The following is a 24,276-nucleotide window of genomic DNA, read 5'->3' as shown; positions in this document are numbered from 1 at the left end:
TTGAAAACGGAACTGTGTGAGAACCTGAAACATAAAAAACAAAACCCGCTACATGTTCCCTTTGTTTATAACCCAGTGCACATTTTTGATATACGGCTAGGGTTAAGAATCCTTCCCTGATAACACAATGGCTGTCTCTCAATCTGCCCAGTTTTTCCAATGTCTCTAGGGCACAGAGGTCGGGCTGAAAAATCTTTCCGTGACATGATGGCATTACCAGTTTCTCCCCCCCCCCATCATTTCCTAGTGGGAGGAGCGCACTCCTACACAGCACATTTCCTCTGTGTTGTGGTCCTCACAAGGCAGAGAGCTGCACTTCTAAATGGTTTCTTGTGTAAGCTCTTTCATGCTTCTCGCCTTGGAGCCTTCTTTTAGATTCTGAGCCAAGAGGTCAGGAAATGCTCGGCGCTTCGGCTTCTCTTTCTGTATATGTTTCTATGTGGTTCTCCACAGATCCATGGAACACATTCCCGTCTCTCTCCCTCTCTCTCTCTCTTTCTTTTTCTCCCTTCCTCACACTAATTTTTTGGCTCAGAATATTCTCGACTTTCATTGTTTGCATGTGGAAAAATGAAAACTTGATAAACGGGAGGATCTTTCTCTTTACATTTTTAGCCCCTTTTCCAAAGTATCCCCGCTCTGCGCACTGTCTCTCAATCCAACACTTTAAAAAGGAAAACCGGGGGGGGGGGGGGCGAAAGCTTCTTCCTGGGTTTACACATATACTTTGAAAAATTATTCTGCTGATGGAATCGGCAAGCTTTCATGACTTTTAGGTTTGGCCAAGCTGTTAATGCATTTATTGCTTTTGGCATCAGGTGACTGGAATGGTTAGTTGCTTTGAATTCCCTCCCTTCCCTCCCCATCACTTTCTCTTTCTCCCACTCTCTTTAAAAGATCACTGTTTTTCCTCCCCTCTGCAATTCCCTTTCCTTGCTAATAGCACAGAGTGACAGCCACTGATTAGAGAAGCTTCAGGAAAGGCCACTAAGAACCTGGCAGTCACAGGCATCACATCAAAACGAAGACAGGCGCACACTCTCAAGATCCTTTCTCCGGGTGGCGGGCTGTTACCCCTCCCCATGCTTTCCGGATGAAATTCACCTTTCTTTTCTCACTCCCTGACCTTGAGATTTCAGTAAAGAGCTCGAGAAATAATTTCCCCACCTTAACATCTCAGTTCAGCTTCTCCCCTACCCACCCTGGTTCAGCTGCAGCTTATTTGATAAGAATCAATACAATGCTATAGTTCTACAAAAGGGTGTACACCAGGCACAGACATTGTAGAAGCGGTCTTTGGCGTAGTCCTCACTGAGGCCATAAATTGGTGCCTGGGCTGTACCACTTTGGACCGCAGCTTGGCTTGGCTCATTGGACTGACAATAGACAAACACACACACACACAAAAACCACCCCTCCACATAGAAAATTAGTGTGGCACATACAATGTTATGGCCAAAAGCCTTCTCCCCGAAATCTAGTTTTCTGTGTTGAGGGATTTTGAGAAGCACTCAATCATTAGAGCAGGCATCCCCAAACTTCGGCCCTCCAGATGTTTTGGACTACAATTCCCATCTTCTCCGAACATTGGTCCTGTTAGCTAGGGATCATGGGAGTTGTAGGCCAAAACATCTGGAGGGGCGCAGTTTGGGGATGCCTGCATTAGAGACTCCAACTACAACGGTACAATCCAGAACACAGGTTAACTGCCTCTGTGAGAACTAGGCCTCTGAAGGCACAGAGAGACTTGGGTGTTGGGTTATATCCACACCATATGTTTAAAGTACTCCTGCATACCCTCCAAGTGTACTGTTTTTCTAGGGAAGGTCCCAGAATTAGGAAAGCCATCCTGGCTTCTGATTGGATTCCCCCCCCTCCCAGCGCTGCAGCTGCTGCACTCGGGGAGGAGGATGAGCCAGTACTTGTCCCGAGTGACAACGGTGGTGGTTGCAGGTGCTATGAGAGAGCATCCCGTTGCCTCCCCATGGTCACCGCTGCCGGCCTCCTCCCTTGGGCAGCTCATAGCAGATTCTGGAGAGCAGGTGAGGAGGAGGAGAGGCTGCCACCAGAAAACCCAGTCCTGCATGATGCACCAGCTCTGAGGGGCAGGCAGAGGGCAGGGCCGCCCTGGGCGGGAAGACAGGGGGAGCGGAGCGCAAGGAATTTAGATTTTTTTGTGTGCATCCGTGTCTAATCTTTTCCCTTTCCAAAATTTATTATTGGGGTGTGTTTTTCTTTGTGTAAATCTACCAAAACTGGGAATTGTAGCTCTGTGAGAGATAAACTACAGTTCCCAGGATTTTGTGGGGGAAATATAAATGTGCTATGAACGTATGTTGTGGGTGTGACCTTAGAAGTAAATGTGAAATCCAAAGCAAGTTCCAGTCCCAAAGTTCTTCCTAACTTTGAAGTTATACTACGTACCCTAGAATCAAAATGAAACCCCCCTCCTTTGCTTCCCTGTAGGTCTTGTTGCAAGGAGCACCTTTCAAGCTGCGTGTTTGTGTCTCTCCTCCCTGTTCCTCCCCAAATGTAAAACCTGTGTTTGGATTTTTAGCCACCTGGTTATGCTTACTTCCTTATTTAAAAATAGTTCTCCAAAATAGATTCAGACATTACACTGTTAAAAACAATTTTCGCTCTAGGTATTGAATGTCATACTGGGTTTGTAGTAATAACTGATAGATATCTTGAATAATCTTCAGTTTGGACTGCGACTACAAAGCTCTGTCAATCATTGGGTTTAACCTTAAACACAGATGATTTGAATTCACATTAGCAGCATGAGGAAGCCAAGAAAATGGAAGGGTGCTGTTTGCAGAAAAGATGATAGGGTTACCTCTGCTGCTAGCTTTTCCTGCTACTTGCCTGAGATACTAAATCAAGGTGAAGTTTATGGGGGGGAAAACCAAGAAGTGGGGGGTTCTAATGCCTCATTCCTGCTGGGATTTTCCTATTATAAATCTGCTGTCAGAAATGAGTGTTTCGCTTGTGGCTTAATTTTATGCAGGCCCAAACACCTTGGCTCAACACGTTCTTCCAGAGACCGTCTTGACTGTCTTAATGCGTCGGAGTCCTCATTAGCTGCGACACGGGAAGAAGGAAATGGTACACACACTCTTTTGTCGCTGCCCATTGCTTCACGAGCAGCCCAATGCAAACTGAAGGAGGACGTAAATTTGCAAGGTGGCATGCGCGCAGCAGTGAACATTGAAAGAGCATTACTCGCATGAATTAGCCAACTCAGATCCCCCCCTCCTGTTTTGAGCTGAAAGTTCTCAAAGGCTCAGCACTAACGTTTACTGAAACTAAAGCATCTTGCTGAAACCATTCAAAGGACAGTGTACCTATTGATTTCTCTCTCTCTCTCTCTCTCTCTCTCTCTCTCTCTCTCTCTCTCTCTCTCTCTCTCTCTCTCTCTCTCCAAGGCTACTCCGTTACACACAAATCTCAAACAGAAGCTGCGCTCGTATTTCCTAGAGTTATAGAGACACTCTATATTCATGGGCTGAATTGGAAAGCCTCCTTTTGCACTGTGCTTGTTGCTTTGTTGTGCGACTTTGAGATCACCATTCCTTCTCTATGAGTCAGTTCCAAGAGAAATGCTTCCAGACTCCAGTGCTAAATGCTAGCGGGCAGGAACATATTCATGTACTACAAAGCAGTCATACAAGCTCAGGGCCTGTCGGATGCTTAGTCTAAACTGTGAGGTGCAAGAGACCTCGAAGCCATGCCCTCTGCCCTGGGAGCTTCCACCCTTTGACTCAGATGACTGTGAGAGCTGTCCACAGCTCTGGGAAGGGCACTACACAAATGCTCAAAAGCATCCCCATCAGCATTCCCGGGTCTGCTGCCCTAAGATACATCAGTTTGCACAACTGATTCTTTAAGTGGGGAAAAGCTTCAATCGCCAAGCCGTGTGTCCCAAGTTGTCTGGAAAAGCAAGGGCGAGCACGACTCAGTGTGGATCAGGATCCAAGCAGAAATCGCCTGATAAATAGCCAGCTTCCCTATATTCTCTATTTGTATTGTCCCCTGTGTTGATTTTGTGACAACAGCTATGGGGATATGTGAACGAATGGTATGGTGATTGGTGGAGTTGGAAACATGACAAAATATTGTATGATCCTAAAGCTGATGAGTTTTGGCATCTCTTATTCTGGGTTTAAAACTTGGGCCGTTGAAAACCGCCCAGCTGGCTCTAGGAAGCATTTGGCCTGACAACAGTCCTCCATCTTTGTGTTCCGCTAATTGGCACGTGCTGATTGGCATTGCAACGAAAGGCACTTGGGCACTGAGCTGATTGGCCGTCAAATACATCTGGAAAGAGTTTGAGAAAATGCTACATCTCGGAGTACAGGGTCACAATGATGTGAGACTTCTCAGGTTTGTGTAAGTCCAGGCATGCAGGGGCTGTCGTTCAGTGGTAGTTCATCTGCTTTGCATGCAGAAGGTCCCAGATTCAATCCCTGGCATATCCAGGTAGGGCTGGGAGAGACTGTCTTGCCTGAAATCATGGAGAGCTGCTGCCAGTCAGTATAGACAATTCTGAACTAGATGGACAAATATTCTGACTCAGTATAAAGCAGCATCCATTGTTCCTAGAAGCACGTGGGGGCGATTAGTGCAAGGCTGGAGTCTCTGCAGTGCTTGGTCCTGATGTGGTTTCACAGCAACACATATTCAGCATTATAGAAATGGCATGTTGCTCACCCCTAGTGCCTCACCAATAGTCAAGTCTCAGTGAATGCTGCGCAAGTAATGTGAAGTGCTTAACCTTGAGGTTTTATTACAATCAAGTGACATAAATGCTGTGAAATAATATGAATACTAATAAATAACCGTGGACCTCTAATGAAGGGTCAGGAAATGCTGACAACATTCTGATGCACTGATATGCATAACTGCAGCCCCATTAAAAAGAACTTTCTAGGCTGGTGGCTGATGACTCCTGAGCAGGTGGAAGTATAGGAGGGCTTCCTGGTTCTGGAAGGCTTCCTGTTTCTTTGGTCAAGCAACCAGGTATATCTGAGTTTCTTAATAAAGACAACCTGTGCCCGATCAGCTTGAATAGGTTTATTTGCATTTTCAGCTCAGGGATTTAATAAACACTTTAAAAACATTTCTACAAGAAGGGTATATGGCTGGTCTAGACTGGCGATAGCAAAGGATGCTGAATGCAGAGACTCTTGCTGCAACCAAGGAAAATTCACTTGGGTCAAGGAAAATTAGTTTCTGGGATTAGACAGATGCCTTCCATAACAAATACAGACTGCCCTCCATGTTTAATTAATAGGAAAATAATTATATTGCAGCATTATCCCAAACGGAATAGTTGGACCAGTACAACAACTTGTAGCCAGGGAGGCCGTGAAGATGGCTTTGCCAGCCCCAGGGCATCATGAGATGCCAGAAGAAAAAATCATAAACAAAACGTTCAGAGGCATTTCCCTTTGCCATTTGGCTGCGATACTCCATCATTTGTCACAAAATGGAAAAATAAGACCTGCCTTTCTAGGGCAGTGGCTGAGTGCAATGAAAACAACGCTGACTTGCAAACACAAAATCAGCGCTCAGTGGTGAAGCTAAAAAACCAAGAGATGGAAATGAGAAATACTACACCAGGAGGCCTGAGAATCCACAAGCCAGAAATAGCACATACGGTAACCTTTAGAGAGTAATGTTTAGCAAATTTAACTTTGTGAGAGACTTAACAAGGCAACACATGGCAAATGTTTCAGTAAACTGTTTGCAAATAGACTGGCTTGTTTTGCACTCTGCATCAAGAGATCCCAAATATTGCATTGAGGAAAAATTCTGCACTCAGAGGAAATTGTGGAAATTTATAAACTATATGTAAACATGGTTTGGGGGTTTGTTTGTTTGTTTTGTTTTTTGCATAAATATGTTCCACCTTACAACTTCATTCTGAAGTACTTGGGTTTTTTTTTTCAGGCTTTGGTGCCAGATAGGGTTGGGGAAGAAAGTGGTTTCAGTTCACATTCAAAGGGAAACTTACCTTATTTGCACTTTCCAAAACGGTATGTGAAGCGAAACACAGCCTCCCTTCGAAATGTGCACTTCTTTGAATCTAACCCTGTGATGTGTGCGAAAACACATATACTAGGGTAAGGTGCGCGTAAGAATGAGCTATCCCTCTGCTTAAAGCTCTGGATCGCATCTAGACTTAGTTTTACTTAGAATAAATCCACGGAAATCATTGGAACTTCAGTTAATCACGATAAGTCCCATTGATTTCAGTGGATCTACTCTAAGCATGTCTACAACTGCAATCCTACCTCTCCTTACTAGAAGTAAGCCCCACTGAAATTCAGTGGGATTTACTGCTGGGAAGACATCATTAGAATTGCACTGTTAGTCTAGATCCAGCCATATATATTCTTAACTGTTTCCTGACTTTCCCCCAGAGTACACCTGAGATAGCACTGCTCCAAGAGCATTACGGGAACTGTGGGGGTCTGTTATTTACATGTCCCATTTTATCACTGAGGGTATCGTAGAGGGGCATCGTATATGTGCCAGCCTGAATTTTGTGCGGATAAAAATAGCACCGTGTCTCAGGTCAAGCAAGATGATGAAGGTCTTTAGAATGGGTTTGTTGGGCACCAGATGGGTTTAACTTGGGGACCAAAATGAGATTCCAGGCTGCACCAAGCTGGAGGCTTCTATGAGGCCTGTATTTATCTTGAAGATGGAGACCCAGTGAAGTGTAGTGGTTAGGGTTGCCAGACTCAACAGAGGACAGGACTTCTGTGCCTTTAATTGCCCTGCTCTCTTTTGAGTTTGGAAACCTTAAAGAGAAACCAGCAGACCCTTTGCTTGGAAATTAAACAAAGGGTCTGCTGGTTTCTCTTTAAGGTTTCCAGACTCAAAAGAGAGCAGGGCAATTAAAGGCACAGAAGTCCTGTCCACTATTGAGTCTGGCAACCTTGGTAGTGGTTAGGCTGTTAAACCAGGACCTGGGAGACCAGGGTTCAAATTCCCATTCAGCCATGAAGCTCATCAGGTGAGCTTAAGCCAGTCACAATCTCCTGGCCTAACCTACTTCACAGGGTTGTTGTGAGGATAAAATTGGGGGGGGGGGGGGCGATGACTGAATATGCCACCTTGAGCTTTATGGAGGAAATGTTGGATATAATTGTAATAATGATTAAATGAAAAACCTCCCAAAATACACTTGCTTTTGTGGAAGCTAAGAGGCACCCATTTTCTTCCTTCCCACTTCTATCCTTTGCAAAAGCCACTCTCTGCTAACTTTCCACAGCTTCTTGGTCTTAGAGCATGTAGCCTACTCCATTTTTTATCCTCCTAACCCACCAAACACAGCCCTAATTCATAGCACAAGATCCATAGTTTGTTTCGATTTACTAACATACCATTGTTTTAAAGGTGTGTTATTAATAGGGGAGGGGGATCATTTGTAATTATACAGAGTGAAACATGGTGCTGTCAGTCTAATTCAGCATGGCTCTTGATACATAAAACCATACACAGGAGTTATGATCTCTTAACTAGCCTCAGAGGTGCAAATCCAAGGAGGTGTAAATCTCAAACTCCAGGGAGCAGCAGATGCCATAGCTGTTGAGCTGGTAGTGCATATATCAGCAATGAGGGGGGTCTGCTTTACATAAATCTTAGACGAATATTTAGCCGCTTAGTAAACTGGTTGAACAGCGAGAGCGCAACTACATAAAAACCGAAACCACATGTCCCAATGAAAATACTTTTTTATTTTTAACGGTGGGGTTGGGGAGGGGGAAATAACTGTAGCTCATGGTATGCAAATCACCAGAAGCAGCAAGAAAACTGTTTTCAAGGAATTTAGAAGATGGATGTAATTTTGATAATTAATGTCCCCCCCCCCTTTATGTTCTCATTTTTCTCCTGTAGTGTAACTGAATTGGAAGAGGGCATTTTAGTGCTGAAGTGATACTTATCTCAAATGTTAGGTTGGTGGGGACACAGTTAAGATTCAGATATAGTAAGTGGATTAAGGCAGCTCTACATTTTATGCCTTATGGGAAACCATTGTGATGCCATTTTGTTGTTGAAACAGGAAGCTGAACGGCGGACACATGTAACTGAGAACCTATGCATTTTCCATGGAGGAACTTGATTGTCTGGTAGCTCGCTAACATGTGGATGCTACATCCATGTCTTTTGTTCACACTTTACAGTGGTACCTCTACTTACGAATAACTCTACTTACGAATGTTTATACTTACGAACGGAGCTCCGTCCGCCATCTTGGATGCGGTTTAGATAGGATTTTTTCTACTTACGAATTTTTAGATAGGGTTGCTTCGACTTGCGTATTTTTTCTCCCAATGCATTCCTATGGGATTCGACTTACATCTTTTTTTGACTTACGAATGTGCGTTCGGAACGCATTAAATTCGTAAGTAGAGGTACCACTGTATATGGTAGTAAGAGCAGCTGGTATGGTGGGTTGGTGCTGTGGAGCCACCCTCCTGACACTGGCGTCACTGCCACTTACCTGGATGGGGAAGGAGATGGCAAGGCTGGGGCTAAGTTGACTTGACTGGTGTGTGCAGCCCTGACCTTGCTAACATCCTGTCCCATCCAGGTAAGGACACTGTATTAGCCACTTCCATATGGTAATGAAGTGTCATTATAATACCAGTATACCCATGATCAGTGTCAAGCCTAATTTGGCCAAGTTTGCATGTAATACGAAAACAAACCATGGCTTAGGACAAAGGAGCAATCGTGAGTTTCCAGAACAAAGAGCTTAGGAGGCCCATTGTTGATTTGTGTGAGTTCTATGAAATGCGTGTGAAATAATAGGAGCGGTTATAGGGTTATAGAATCACAGAACTGTAGATTTGTGGAGTTGGAAGGGATCCCAAGGGTGATCTAGTCCAGCCCTCTGCAATGCAGGAATCTAAAACATCCATGACAGATCTAGATCTAGAAATCTTTGTGGGTAAATCCCAACATATTGCAGTAGATTGCACTGGAATAAGCTGCAACTTCTAAAGGTTGGTGGCAATTTAGAAAGCAGTATAGGAAGTTGGTTTCTTCTTTTAGAGATGAAAAAATAAATCCATCCCTTTGAAGTAAAAGGCAGACAGGTCACTTAGAAGGATGTCTAGCATGTAGTTTAAATAGGAGCATTGTTCTGGCCACCAGGGACTCTCCCCATTTTGAACTGAAACATATTAAGGATTACTTAAAGCCAACTGATGGATAGTATATGCAGATATGGGAGACTCTTGGTAATGACTCAAAATCAAGTTATAAAAGAAGGTCTATTACCAATGCACACAAATATGCTTCATTTATGAGATCCAGTCCCCATGGAAAATCACAGCAGGGAGAGAAATGGTTCACGTGCCATGAAATATATATGCATTTCAGACCTTCAACAAATTAGATAGAACAATGGTCACAAGTTTGCTAACTTGAAAAAGCCAATCACATTTGATAAATGATTGCCAAGCAAGTAGATGGAAATGACTTTGGAACCCCCCCCCCCAAAAAAAAACCCCGAACAGATTGTGTACAAACTATACATCAAAATCAACTCAGAATTTCCTCTTGCAAACCTGCTTGGAAATAAGTTCTAATGAACCAGAAGACTTTCTGTCAGATAAAGGAGAGGAAAGTAAAGTAACTTGCACACTGAAAAGTACTAATATTATTATTAATGTTGTTATTAATAGCAATATCCTCATTTTCAGTATGCAAACTACTTTATTTGACATCCTATCATACGATGTTGCTACAGACTGATAGGCCAATGGATGTGAATACGGTGAGGTTAACAGCCTTCCATGGCCCTTCCCTTCCATACACACATGTTCTGGATATTTATGAAAAGTCAGGCCTGATTCTTGTGTTAACTGGTCACATGGTTGATACCTGCAGCTCAGTGCTAACCTACCAGTATGCATTCGCTGCTTGCGTGAATTTCCTGCTTTTATAGCTACTATCTACAATACTGCCATGCATGCACGTGCACTGTGCGAATCAGAGCTCAAGAAGGCGCTGGATTATATATGAACATATGATGTTGCTGGCTGCAGAATCAGAGTTTTGGTCCATCTGCACCAGTACTCTCTCTACTTAGGCAGGGAGAGAATTTTCAAGTTCTCAGAGTCCACCCTTCCAGTAGACCAGGCATAGGCAAACTCGGCCCTCCAGATGTTTTGGGACTACACCTCCCATCATCCCTAGCTAACAGGACCATTGGTCAGGGATGATGGGAATTGTAGTCTCAAAACATTTGGAGGGCCGAGTTTGCCTATGCCTGCAGTAGACTTTCCATTTGTGATTGTTTTGAACTGGGCACTTCAGGGCATTGTTTTGAACCTGGCATCTCCCACATGGAAAGCAGTCCTACTCGCCTCCCAAGCTGTGCCCTATGGGTGCTTCTAGCTGGCCGGTTTGATTTCTGTGGCTTTTTCTCATTTTGGGTGCTTTTCATCACCCTCATGGAGCTGCACATTGACCTGGATGTTCAGGCGCTTTGTAGCTTAAGGCAAACACACCGCGACACAAAATGACAGGAAAAGGAAGACTCCATGAGTGGGGTTTGGGAGAAGGAGAAGCAAGAGTGGAGAGATTTGCATAGGTCAAGAAAGGCCAGTGAAACATCTGTTAGTGGTAGCTGACATGTGTCAATTTTCAGCGCTCATTAAATTCGTATTAATGCTGAACTGTTCTTAAAGCTCCCACATGCATCTCATGGCTGCCGCGTTCTCCAAATCGAGTGGTGATGACTTTTCAGAACTGTGCCATGCCTGTTTGCTTGCCAGTGGCATCTGACCTGGGGGTCAGGATTCTATTTAACCCTTCCTTGTAGGTCAAAAGACAAATTAATCTGGTGAGAATTGAATTGGAAATGAGGTGTTTAAATAACAGGTGTCCAATTAGTAGGGTAGCTGCCAAGCTGAAACGCGTATGCCTTTCTTTCCCCCCGCTGCTCCGCTTTGCTGGCTGCAAAGATGCCTCTGGGGAGAAAAAGTCAAGCTTAAGTCATCTAAGATGGAAAGTTGCTGCAGGGAATAGAACGGAACAGGTGACTAGCTCAAGAATATCTTGCAGATTTTTGGCAGCCAACGTCTCTCATGCTTCTGCTTCAGCATATTTGCAAGCTATTTTTCTGGACTTTGGTGGGCAAATAACCGAACAAATGCAAGGACTACACTTACCTCCTGAAAGCCTAGAAGCACCCAAGAGCTCACACACAGAATTAATGAACTAACCCAATGCACGTCCGCTCCAAATCAGATCATGCGTAGTTCATGGGAGTTTACTCCTTAAGTAAGTAGGATTGTGGCCTTAGGGTTATTTTCTTTGAACAGCAGACCACCATGCCGGCACACATCACAAACGGATTTTCTAACTTTGCAGAGCTTCAAAAATAATTTGCTGTGATGTGGCCTGGTGGGCTGTTGTTTGAGCAGTGTGACTCCAGAGACTCAAGTGGACATGAACAGGTAATTGTATAAGACACTCCAGAGTTTTTCATAGGACTCTTTTTTCCTTTAGAGTTGGCTCACTCTTGAGAATTCCATCGTCCTGCCCAAGCCATTGCATTTCTTTATCTTCCCCATTGTAGTCCCATTCCCCCGCCCCCAGTGCCGGTTTGCAGCCATTTTCAAGTGTGCAGTGCAAGTGAACCGATTATAGTCTCACCTGATTAAGAGGTGTGGCTTTTACAGTGTATGGAAGGGTTCCATTGCTTACATTACTTTCCAATGTGTAGGTGCTGCTGGTAACCAAGAGGAGGAGAGGGAGGCAGCAGGGAGGTTGGCACAGTGTGGGTGCAGCAGCTGAGCCAATCATATGCTCCTACCACTGCACTTGCACTGCACTGACCTTCCTGCCACCTCCCCTGCTTTCGGTTATTGACACTGACCTCCATGTTGGGAAGCCATGTAAAACAATGCAACTTCACCCTGCCAGTCACTGCTGTCACTGAGTAAGGCTCGGTGATAGCACATTTGCATGGTTTCACTAAGCCTGTCCCATCCCTTTTCCTGATAAAATCTATTTGAAAACAAGTTCTATTTTAATGCATATTTTGAAGTATATCTAACAAACGATTCCATTAAAAACAGCAAGCTTAAAACATACAATCCGAATCTCAATAGGACAGCCGGCTAATAAAATTTAGCAAAACACCAACAGAAACCCTAGCAACAGCTTATGCAAGAAAAACTTCCAATTAAAAGCCAAAATGGGTTTTTAAAACGTTCTTAAAAGCACGAACCAAAGGAGGGAGCCATTTCTCTGTTTAAAAGGAATTTCATAGGGTAGGAAACACCACTGAGAAGTCCCTATTCGAGATAAAAAGCAGGAAAAAAACAGATAAATGAAATTTTAACAAGTGATACTTGTAGTCAAAGAGTTGTGAAGAAAAGAACTATCTACATTTTCTGCAGAATCAAATAATGCTACACTTTTGCTGTTGCTTGTCCATTTGTCTATTGCACAAAAGTGGCATTGAAGAAAATCTTGGCATATCCTGGAATTCTTTTTTTTTCTTCACAATTTCTCCTCCTTTATTTTCTCTTTCTCTTTAGAGGATGAAGATGATGAAGAATTGGTTGAACCAAAAGCACAGAATGACTCTGAGATAGAAACTCAAGAAAAGAAGCAAGACGTGAAGGAAGGTATGTGGATGTAGACATGATTGAAGCATCTACCAAAGACTGCCACGCACAGTGTGCTAATACACGCCAAAGTTAACAGTAGGTGATGTGGAAATTATGGTTTTCTAGGATTTTCTTTTAACATTGGTATTGCATTGCTTGTGACCTCTGCAGACCCTTAGGGCTCTTATATCTAAGAATAGATGTACAGTCCAACCCTAAATATTTTTAGTTCAGCTAGATTTCTTTCCTAGTACACATGTTTAGGGTTGCAGCCAAAGAACAGTTACAGGAACGCAGTCTTGATGCATTTTTACTTGGACAGAAGTCAAGAGAGCCTGTGCAGAGTAGCGGTTAGTGTCAGATTAGGACTGAGAAGAGCCAGGTTTGAATCCCCTTTCAGCCATGAAGCTCACTGAGTGGTCCTAGACCAGTCATTCTCCCTCAACCTAGCCTTTCTCACAGGGTTCTTGGGAGGGTAAAATTGAAAGGAGGGGGAGAGAGAGCATCAGCTCTTTGGAGTAAAGACGGCATATAGATGTAATCAACATAGACATTGTTTTACTGAGTTCAGTAGGACTGACTCTCAAGGGTTCCCCAGTGGCGGTGAATTAGACATAGGGAGGTCAGCTAAGCAGGGCAGCCCCCCTGTGTCATCCAGTTGTTTCCCCCCCATGTATATGTTGGGGGGGGGCTGAATAGCTACAATAGAGAGCCTGTCCTCCTTGAGAAGGCTCTCCATGTAATTAAGAACCCTAGAAGATCATGGTTCGAAATCTTAAGGGATTCCTATTTGAGAGGGGGAGGGGTGAGCTTCAGGAATGGAGAACATGTGGCAGGGGGGGTATCCCAATGGACTCACCTCCTTCCCCTCCCCCTCGCACAAGGGTAGGTGGAAAGAATGAGTGAACAGGGCTCAGGGTACATTGGTGACGGGAGATGGTTTGTAGTTCAGTAGGGTGCATGTTTGGCGTATAGATATCAGGCAGTTTCCTGCGTTCCCTATTTTGGCCTTTACCAGGGGCACTGGTGAAATCCATCCATCTAAACCGACATTTAGCAAATTTTGCCCAGTTCGGTGCATGCCTTTGTTACCAGCAGGCTAAGCAAGCAGGCTTAGGAAGCAGCAAGAACAATGCCATTGAATACAGTATCCGGCGTTCAATTTTGGTTGAGATCTGTGTCATGTTTCCTCCCATTGCCACATAAAAGCAGCCCTAATTTGGATATCTCTGGAAAGCGACATTGTGGATTATGCGCGAATACTTTTAAGAGCCAAACTAAATAGACTCCTGAAAGATATATATTTATTTTAGCGGGCTTTTTTCGCATGCTTGCAAGCGCGCCCTTTGTATACTTTCGTTGTTGAATTTGAAGGAGAGCCATAACTAACACCAACTCCTTCTTTGTTATAGTTTAGTCTAGGAGAAGTACTTCATGTTGCCACTGGCTCCTCTTCTTGTCTAGTCAAGCCAGGTTTGAGGCAGAGGGTAGCTGGATAGGGTGGTTTTTTCGGGTTTTCGATAGTAACAGTTTTTGAGGAACTCAAACCACAGAATTCTGAAGGAAGCACGGTTGTTGACTCAGATACGATGGCACTTTGCGAGAGAGTTAATATCATGGGAGCAGAAGGGAGGGAGAATGAATTGAGACTGACAGCATAAACACATAAAAGGTACTTTTGTCATTCTGAAGAGAGAGATAAAGCGCCAAATGTCCACTAATTGCAGCACTCCTAATGAATTGATTGCAAATTAAAATAGAACCATTTGCGGCTTCTGTTATGAAGGCCTGAGCTCATTTTCATATGAGTCAGCAACCATTAAAAAAGGTAGACGGGTTGTAGCTCAGTGACAGAGCATCTTCTTTGCATGCAGAAAGTCGCAGGTTCAATCCCTGGCGTCTCCAGGTAGGTCTGGGGAAGGCTTCTGTCTGAAACCCGGGGAAACTGCTGCCAATCATTGTACACGCTGAGTTTGAGGCATCAGTGGCCTGACTTAAGTACAGTGGTACCTCTACTTACGAATTTAATGCGTTCCGAACACACATTTGTAAGTCAAAAAAAATTGTAAGTCGAATCCTTTAGGAATGCATTGGGAGAAAAAATTCGTAAGTAGAAAAAATCCTATCTAAACCGCATCCAAGATGGCGGACAGAGCTCCATTTGTAAGTAGAAAAATTCATAAGTAGAGGTACCACTGTATAAGGCAGCTTCCTGTGTTTCTCTGAGCATGTGCAGGGTGCCTTTCCTTCAAGACTAAGCAACTTTGGCTCTGGAACTATTGGAATTACTGCATAGGCCAAGCCACACAATTTTAGAAGCAACCAGCTCCCCCCCCCCTGCTCACATTAACTCAGAAGTCAGTTTCAAAGAGTTCAAGGGAGCTTAACCCCCAGGTAAGTGAATAGGACAGCAGCCTGATCATGTGAAATAACCAAGAGAAAATACCAATACAGGAGTCTTCCTTACGAAGGTTTCCATTTTTCTCTGCTCTCGTTTTTATCGCATAATCACATTTGCTTCCCTCATACAATCCCTTCCTTTTCCGACTTTGTAACCCTCATGCGTGCTTCATGGAAGTGATTAAAAACATGTTAGAGGCAAAACAGGAATTTAGACTAACATTTCCTGTTGGTACTGGGTTCTGCAATGCTTATTCAGAATTAAGGGCTTTCCTGCAAATTAGTATATAATGGGTTAAATGCATGTTTATGTTGGCATAAAGTCCTCTGGTTTCTTTTCTTTTCTTTTTTATGCAAAGCAAGAGACACTATTCCACCCCCCCAAACCCCCCAACTTTTAAAGAATCCTTAATAGATATTATAGCGGCGCCATTCACACTTCTGTATAGCAGTTGAAGCCTGTGTCAGCACTTCTATTATGAATCTTGTTTTTGAAGGATTTTATAACCCAGCCATAAAAATTTGCTCTGGGCTAAAAACTGGTTATAGCTCATGGAGCCGAAGTTTTCTTTGTTTTTTCTTAAAAGAACCTTGGATTGTTCAAGTCACACCAGCATCTCGTTTTAAGAAGCAATGTGAATAAAAATGTTATGTATATGTGCAACTTAAAAAAAGAGCAGAGTTTGTTTTCCTAGAAAACCAAATATTAATTAGGAACACCATGTAACTTGTTAGCCCATCCTGCCACACTGTTGCTCTAATATATCCCATACCATTGAATCCTCAATCTACATTTAATTTTAGCAAAGTGAGCAGGACTTTTAATATTTCTGGTTGATCTGCTTGAACACTTCCGGTTGATTGTGGATGAGGGTCCTGACTCAACATTTAGTACCCAAACCTGGCAGTACAAGGTGGGTGGAGTTGATCTGACTCAGCTCTGCTCAGCTGGGTATTTGATGCAGGACCAGTCCAACCTGGAAGGTTGGGGCAGAAGTCACCATTACCCCTAGGAATCCTATCTCCTTTACCTTTTTGCTCCAGTGCAAGACTTGGGGAATTGTACCCAACCTTGGACCAGAAAGGCAGATGCTGCTTGCTGGTATACCACTCAACCTGCTGCCCAGGGACATCCTTACACGAGGTGGTAGAGGCAGTCTCAGGCATGATGTTGGAGGATCCCAGCACAATCATTCTGGGAGGCTTCAACATTCACGCCAAGGCTACCTTGACTGCACCAACCTGGGACTTCACAACCACCATGGCACTATTACTGGACAGGGAGAGCCTTGCCCTGCTAATTCATGGTAACCTCTAGACTGGACTATTGTAATGCACTCTGCATGGGGCTGCCCCCGAGGCTGTTCAGGAAGCAGCAGCCAGTGCAGAATGTGGCAGACATGTTTCTTTTAGGGTGACCTACTGCAAACATAGGAGGGACGCGGGTGGCGCTGTGGGTTAAACCACAGAGCCTAGGGCTTGCCGATCAGAAGGTTGACGGTTCGAATCCCTGCGACGGGGTGAGCTCCCGTTGCTTGGTCCCAGCTCCTGCCAACCTAGCAGTTCGAAAGCACGTCAAAGTGCAAGTAGATAAATAGGTACCACTCCGGGGGGAAGGTAAACGGTGTTTCCGTGCGCTGCTCTGGTTCGCCAGAAGCGGCTTTGTCATGCTGGCCACATGACTGGGAAGCTGTATGCCGGCTCCCTCGGCCAATAGAGCGAGATGAGCACCGCAACCCCAGAGTCGGTCACGACTGGACCTAATGGTCAGGGGTCCCTTTACCTTTACCTTTCTGCAAACATATATCACCAATCTGGAAATAACTACACTGGCTACCTCCCACTGAGCCTAGTTCAAGGTATTTGCACTGACTGACAAAGCCATATACAGCTTGGGCCTGGATACCTCAAGGATTGCCTTCTCTCATATACCGTGTTTCTCATATTTTAAGGCATCCCTACAAAATAAGGCATGGCAGGATTTTCCTGAGGTGGAAAAATATAAGGCATACCTCGAAAATAAGCCGTACCAGGTGGTGGAAGAAGGTCTGTGGCAAAGAAGGGTTGCTGCTGCCGCGTTAACCCCCGAGACCTGGCTGCAGCCTCAGCGCACAGCGTGTGCAGCCCCAGAACCCGGCTGTAGCCTTTGCGCGCAGCCCCAGGACCCGGCTGCAGCCTCTGCCTGCCGCGCGCGCAGCCCCAGGACCCGGCTGCAGCCTCTGCCTGCCGCGCGCGCAGCCCCAGGACCCGGCTGCAGCCTCTGCCTGTTGCGCGCGCAGCCCCAGGACCCGGCTGCAGCCTCTGCCTGCGGCGCGCGCAGCCCCAGGACCCGGCTGCAGCCTCTGCCTGCCGCGTGCGCAGCCCCAGGACCCGGCTGCAGCTTCTGCCTGCCGCGCGCGCAGCCCCAGGACCCGGCTGCAGCCTCTGCCTGCTGCGCACGCAGCCCCAGGACCCGGCTGCAGCCTCTGCCTGCCGCGCGCGAAGACCCGGTGGGAGCAGGTCTGTGGTCTGTACAGATACCGGTACCGGTACTTATTTTTTAATTAAGACATCCCTTGAAAATAAGCCATGCTGTGTTTTTTTCAGGAAAAAATTAATATAAGACATGACTTATAATATGAGAAACACGGTAGGTCTGCCCATTTGTTAAGATCTACCAGCAGAGTTGGTTTGCCTGTACCATCTTTGGCAACATGACAGGTGGGAGCCTTCTCAGTGGTGGCACCCAAACTTTGGTCTCTCTTCCTCTGTGACATGGCAGCACCATGAGACAGCAGCCCAAGACCTGGTTATTCAGTGGCATCTAATGCCAGCATTCATGTTTTTTTAGTTGGCTAGTTGTGATTTATCCTGCCTTCAAAATAATAATAATTGCACTGTGAATTTTGAAACTGTTTTAGTTGTATCCCACTTTAAAATTGCTGTTGGTTAGAACGCTTCTAAATTAATAAAGAAGAATGGTAGCAAAGTCTCAATGAGTGTACAAAAAGCTACACTCGGTTCTTTGGATCCAAGGCAGTGCATCTTTACCCCTCTTTTTGTTTCATGTAATTATGTATGTTAGGTACAGTTATAACACCTAGACTAACTACAATTTGAGATTTTCAAATATCATGTAAATTCTGGGTTGGCATAGTGCTATCTTGTTCGCTTTTTTTTAAAGGGCAATGTAATAAATGAGTCTTCTGGCTTTCTTTCTCATTTACTTTTTGCTACACTGTCTAAAACAATTATGTTTTTGTGTTTATGTATAGCAGATAGTTCCTTGTGGTTTCTGGCTACATATTGCATGCAGTCATTGCTCCAGTGAAATAAAAGGCTGTTTTGCCAAAGTCTTAAATGGGATCTGGATTTTAACCCATCATATTTTATGCTTCTGTTACAGCCTCTGCACATATTTTAAAAATGGGTGAAGAATTGCAAACTTTCTTCTACCTCCCACCCCAAAGCTAGGTTAAGGCTGCAATCTTGTTCTCATATACTCAGGAGTAAGCACCATTAAACACAATAGAACTTCTTCTGAATAAACATAAGAATCCAAAATAACCACAAGATAGCATCTACTGTAGGTAGGGATAGAGGAGGTATTCTATCCAGTCTGCATTTAAAACCGAATCTATCAAATTTGCACTTCCTGAAATAATATGCAAACAGAAACTTAGCCATCCTTCAAAATTCACACTTGTCTGAATTTTGTGATGCAGTTCTCCAACCAAGCATTGTTTGCATAAATGCATATATTAGGGGAAAGGGTGCCATAAAATGAAGGTATTGGTGGAAGTAACATACAAAACCACACCATATCAGGGAAAGTTACTTTTGTACATTAGTCAAAATTATATATAAAAACATATTTGTTAGGAGAAATTCACATTAAAATGCTGGTGAATTTTCATGAGGATTTCTTAAAAAATTAATAAATCACAAATTGCGGCCAGATGTAAAGAACTGAATTTAAGATTGGAAAAATGAGGAACAAAGAGAACCAAAATTGACAGGTCATTCCATCCCTATCAGTAGGGTCACCTGAATGAGATCCAGGAACCTATGTGGCTCTCCCTTCGCTCCGGACCATTGGCCATACAACACAGTAGAAGGAGGAGAAAAGGAGGGCCAAAATGGCTGTGATCTCCTCTCTTGGTCCGTGTGTATTCACACTAAGCCATGGTTTGACATTGTGCAGGGGCAGGGAAACTTTTTCAAAAGGGGAACCTTTTTCAGCTTGAGGGCCACATTCTCTGTGAGTCCCATATCAGTGGTGGGTAGGGCCAAAACGCAAAAACTGAGTGGAGCAATAGATGTATGAGCAATTTGCTTTGTATAGTAGAATATATTCCACGCAGGCAAGCAAGAAGCTTGATCACAGTTCAGGGCCGTTGGGGAGGGCTTCCAGGAGGGTCAGTCAAGGCTTATAGAGAGGTGGTGCGGCCTAGGGAGAGTCCTGAGGGACCTAGTGGGTTACGTTTGGCCTCCAGGGCTAAGGTTCGCCATCTCTGACTTAAATTTGTCTACCACCCTTCATCCTCAGATCTCAGGGCGATTCACAACATAAAATTACAATATAAAAACCAGAAAATACGTAGTAAAAATAAGAGCAACAACAAACCAAAATGATGTTCCTGAACCTGGTAAAGAAAAGTCTGAGGCAGTTTTTTGTAAGACGAAGATGCCACCTCAGTTCTACAGAACCTTTGTCGTCTAATAAAATCTCCTCTACTTTCTCTTACAAGCTGAAGACTGGAACATTTCTACCATGCCTAAGAACATATTTTTATCCACCCTGACTCTCCATTTTAACATCCATTCTGAGTTCTGAGTTCTACTTTGTGATGTTTTAGTTGGCTCTAATAAAGCCATTTAAACCTACTACCCTACTGTTAACTTTTGCGCTCACCCCTCCCCTCCCACGAACCAGTATGGTTACCTGCTATTTTCTTGTGTGCTTAAATTGAAAGGTCTTTTAACACTGCCAGAAAATTGGGCCTAGAAGGCTCCCAGTGGGAATAAGGTTCCATCGTGATGGGGTTTCCCCAAGAACTCCACTCTGTGTACCTTTTTGGAATAGATGCATCTCACAGATGTTCATAGAAAATGATAATCTGGGTAAATCTTGAAAAGCGCTGCCGTCTTGCTGTATGCTGCTTTTCATTTCATTTTATTGGCTTGTAAACTTCTACACAGAAGGCATTTTATTTTATTGCAGCATGGGGAAACATAAGGGACCAGAAAGCAACCCATCATGTTCAATCATCTCAGGAAGTGGTGAGCATAAGAGAAGAAAGTTGTGTGCTCTCGTGAAGTAGGCATGGATCTTTTCCTCTCCAATGACATCTGCTAGAAATAGTATCCCAGATAGGGATCTTTCCCAGCCAAGGATTGAACCTGCAACCTTCTGCATGAAAAGCACTTGCTCTACCCACTGAGCTTCATCCCCCCATGTGTTTTTGGCCCTAAAGATCCTGGCCTAAGGGCCCCTCCAGATGTCCTTTTGATTGAGCATTCATGATGATTTGAGTTCATGGTGTTACTGGAGAAGTTATACGCAATCAAGTTTTCAATACCATTTGTACTTGCAGATGTTTTGGAGCAATCACACTGCTTCATTTGCAACAGGTTTGTGCCCCGTAGTTTCCTGCTTAAATTCTGTAGCTTTCCAAATGGCAAATATTCCACACTTCTTGTTGCACTATAGCACAAGTATGCCCCCCCCCCCGAAGGCAATAATGCAATTGACACTGGGAAAGCGTCACAGAACAACTGATAAAGCAGAATGATGTGTGGGTGATCCAGTATAAAGCCACCACTAATGCGCTATTATCGTGCCAATGACTTGTTACAGAAAGAGTACACATGCAAAAAACCCAAACGAACCCTACTCTAGAAGGGCCCTATGTCTTCATGGTAAGAAACCTCCTAAATACAGTGAAGTAAAGCATGCCTTTTAATAGGCTGAGAATGTTTTTTAAAAAGCTTTGGTTGAAAATGGTCTCTGTGTTAAAAGAGCACTTCTTTGTGAAATGCCATTTAATGCTTTTCCAAGTTCAGTTTTGCAACATACATCAGTCAAAAACGTTTCCTGAAATCTGAATGTGGGGTTTATTTTATTTTGGATCCTAAGTATTTTCTTTTCTGGAATAATAAATATGCACGATATAGGGTACCTTCTGTATTGAGGCTGCATTCTAAGATTACGCAGCTGTCCATTTAGGGAGGATTCAGAAGTGATTCTTTAGAAGGAAGCAAACCACTCGACCCTACCAATGTTGCTATGATTTTCCTAGGAATATTTCCTTTCTTTCCTGAAGACTTTGTTTAATTCAGTTGGAAATATTTAAATCCTTGTGGGTTTAACGCTGCCAATATGCTTTTGTAAGCTCCTCCCAGGGAACTGACAGAGGAAGAAAAGCAGCAGATTCTCCACTCAGAAGAGTTCCTTATATTTTTTGACCGGACGATACGTGTGATTGAGAGAGCGCTAGCTGAAGATTCTGACATTTTCTTTGACTACGGTGGCAGAGATGTAGAAGAAAAAGATGGGTCAGTCTTTATTTCATTCTTTTCAACACAGTAAAAAGCAAAAAAACCACCCCACAAATAGATACTATTTGTGTTAGAGTGGGAGGGAAGAGCCTTTTTCAGCCCTAGGCCCACACATTCCCTCATGGGCAGCCTTCTTGGGGGGAACAATATGCTAGTAGTGGATGCGGCCAGAGACAAAAGTGGGCGTGGTCAATGACAAAAGTGTACAGTATGCTATTGTCCTGCTGTGCAAAAGCCACAGGTTCCTTCACACACACATCCACATCTTGCCATCCTTCATCCAGGCAGGCAAGAGGCATTCTCATAATTCAAGAATAGGTTACAGCCAGGCGAAAGCAGTCAGGGAGGGTTCAAAGTAGGGCCTTTGAAGGGCATGGCCTGGGGAGAGTCTTGAAGGTCAGATGGAGAGCCATCAAGGGCTGCATTCGGACTCCAGGCCTGACATTGCCCATTCCCGTGGCAGAGTGTCAAACTCCAGTCACTTATACATTTTAAAGACCGATAATTAGATTAAGTGGCATTGTGCAAAGTGAGACCTGTGGTGGGTCCCTTCTTATGTTTGATCCACCATTTTAATTTCCCACAATGCCCTGGAGGACCTGATATTATGAGTTTTCCAGGGCATTGTGGAAAATAAAAATGGAGGCCTGCAGAACCAGCTGCCAAGTGTTGAGAGCCCAGGGAAAGAGTCAGCTGTGGTGGGCACATAGTGGGTCACTGGGGCCTCAGCATCTCCCTTAGCATGCCAGCTGCTGACGCCAAGGCTGGAATTGTAAACCAACCACAACTTTAAGTGTAACTCTCTTTCAAACCCATACAGAGATGTCCAAGCTGGAGCTAACCTTTCCTTTAACCGTCAGTTCTACGATGAGCACTGGTCTAAGCACCGGGTTGTCACTTGTATGGATTGGTCCCTTCAGGTAAGATTTGTGTTTATAAAAGCACACCAACTTTGGATATATATATATAACTTGGCAGAGTCTGAAAATGAAACGAAACAGTGCTACTAGTTCCAAGCTCTTAGACTTGTTTCTTGAACCACTTTCCCCAGTACCACAAATGCTGCATGGCAAGCTGCTGTTTGAGGGAGATTTGTTACATAATAATAATAATAATAATAATAATAATAATAATAATAATAATTTTTACTTATACCCCGCCCATCTGGCTGGGTTTCCCCAGCCACTCTGGGCAGCTTCCAATACATTCCAATACTTCCAATACATTCAAACATCAGTCATTAAAAAACTCGCTAAACAGGGCTGCCTTCAGATGTCGTCTAAACCTCAGATAGTTGTTTATTCCTTTGACATCTGATGGGAGCGTATTCCACAGGGCAGGAGCCACTACCGAGAAGGCCCTCTGCCTAGTTCCCAGTAACTTTGCTTCTTGCAGTGAGGGAATCGCCAGAAGGCCCTCGGCGCTGGACCTCATGCCGTAAGATTCAGCGGCCCAAGATTGGTGGCAAAATAAAACATGTCACTGCACTTGCCACAAGCTCTTGGGCACACCCAAAGTTGCTCTGCAATTTGTATATATGCCATGTGACTTTGATAAAGGAACCATGCCTCAGTGGTGGAATACATCCCTTGCATTTGGACGGTTCCAGAGTCAACTCCTGTTATTGTATCTCCATTTTAAAAAGACTGATAAACTGGGTAGTATGCTATGTGAAAGACCTCTGCCAGGGAGCCACCATCAGTCGAAGGCTCTATCTGCTCTCTACAATTAAAGCAGTATCATACCACTTCAAACAGTCATGGCTTCTCCCAAAGAATCCTGCGCTTTGTTAAGGGTGCTGAGCATTGCTGGGAGATCCTTATTCCCTGCATAAGCTACAATTGTCAGAGTGATCAATTGTTAAATCACTCTGGGAACTGTAGCCCTGTGAAAGGAATACGGGTCTCCTAACAACTCTCTCAGCATCCTTAAGAAGCTACACTTCCCAGGATTCTCTGGGGGAAGCCATGACTGTTCAAATTGCTATTCAAACACATGCCAGGGAAATAAGGTTTGTGGAATCACAGTGAATTAAGGTGCTCTGTCACCCTAGTGCAACAAATCCACTTTTAAAAAGAAACAGACTTTCTGTGGTTAGAAAAGTCATGGGGGAGTGCATTGAAAAGTGTGGGATGAACAAATGAGTAACGGGAAGGTGTATAAACAGCCCAAAATCAAACCAGGGTGAATGCAGGATGGATGTTCGTTGTCACATAACCTCCCTGCAAAGAAATTGGAACGAATGCTTCATAGAAACCAGATATAATCTAACCTCCATGTAAGCTTTGTGCAAGCGTATCAGGATGAATGCTCAGTAAATACGTTGTCTGAACCTCAAACTTGTAGCTTGCTTGAGGAAGATAATGCAAACCTTGGAGTAATATGCTTATGAGATATGACCACAGCTACATTTAAAGGGAATTTTTTAGCATCTATGCGTCTTAATCGAATCCATTTTGCAACAGGTATGCGTTGGCACGTGGGTGGTCAGTAAGCATATGTGGATTTGTTCAGAACTGGGAAACAAGCCTGAGGAGATACTTATCTCAGGCTGTTCAAGGAGCTGGAAATTACATGGAATTCTTATCTGATAGGTTTTTAACAAGCAGCATTTACTGTATTCCCGGGACAGCGAGATAAAGTCAACTGGAAGGCAACTGCCAAAAAATGTAATTGTTTGTGCCCTCAG

General features: G+C 44.0%; 1 protein-coding gene across 9 annotated transcripts in view; it reads left to right on the top strand.

The window, feature by feature from the left end:
- DYNC1I1 (dynein cytoplasmic 1 intermediate chain 1) overlaps nt 1-24,276 on the top strand; it is a 249,924-nt gene that overhangs the window by 128,433 nt on the left and 97,215 nt on the right. For all 9 annotated transcript variants that reach the window (XM_088653899.1, XM_088653900.1, XM_088653902.1 and 6 more), the window contains 3 exons: nt 12,576-12,665; nt 21,422-21,584; nt 22,408-22,507. In XM_088653899.1, the coding sequence (XP_088510025.1) occupies nt 12,576-12,665; nt 21,422-21,584; nt 22,408-22,507 (353 nt within the window). The remainder of the gene's footprint in view (nt 1-12,575; nt 12,666-21,421; nt 21,585-22,407; nt 22,508-24,276) is intronic.

Source organism: Zootoca vivipara, chromosome 11 (genome assembly GCF_965207765.1).
Source record: "Zootoca vivipara chromosome 11, rZooViv2.hap1.1, whole genome shotgun sequence".
Lineage (NCBI taxonomy): Eukaryota > Metazoa > Chordata > Lepidosauria > Squamata > Lacertidae > Zootoca > Zootoca vivipara.
Note: the sequence above shows the minus strand (reverse complement) of the source record. Positions and strands in the feature narration are given on the sequence as shown.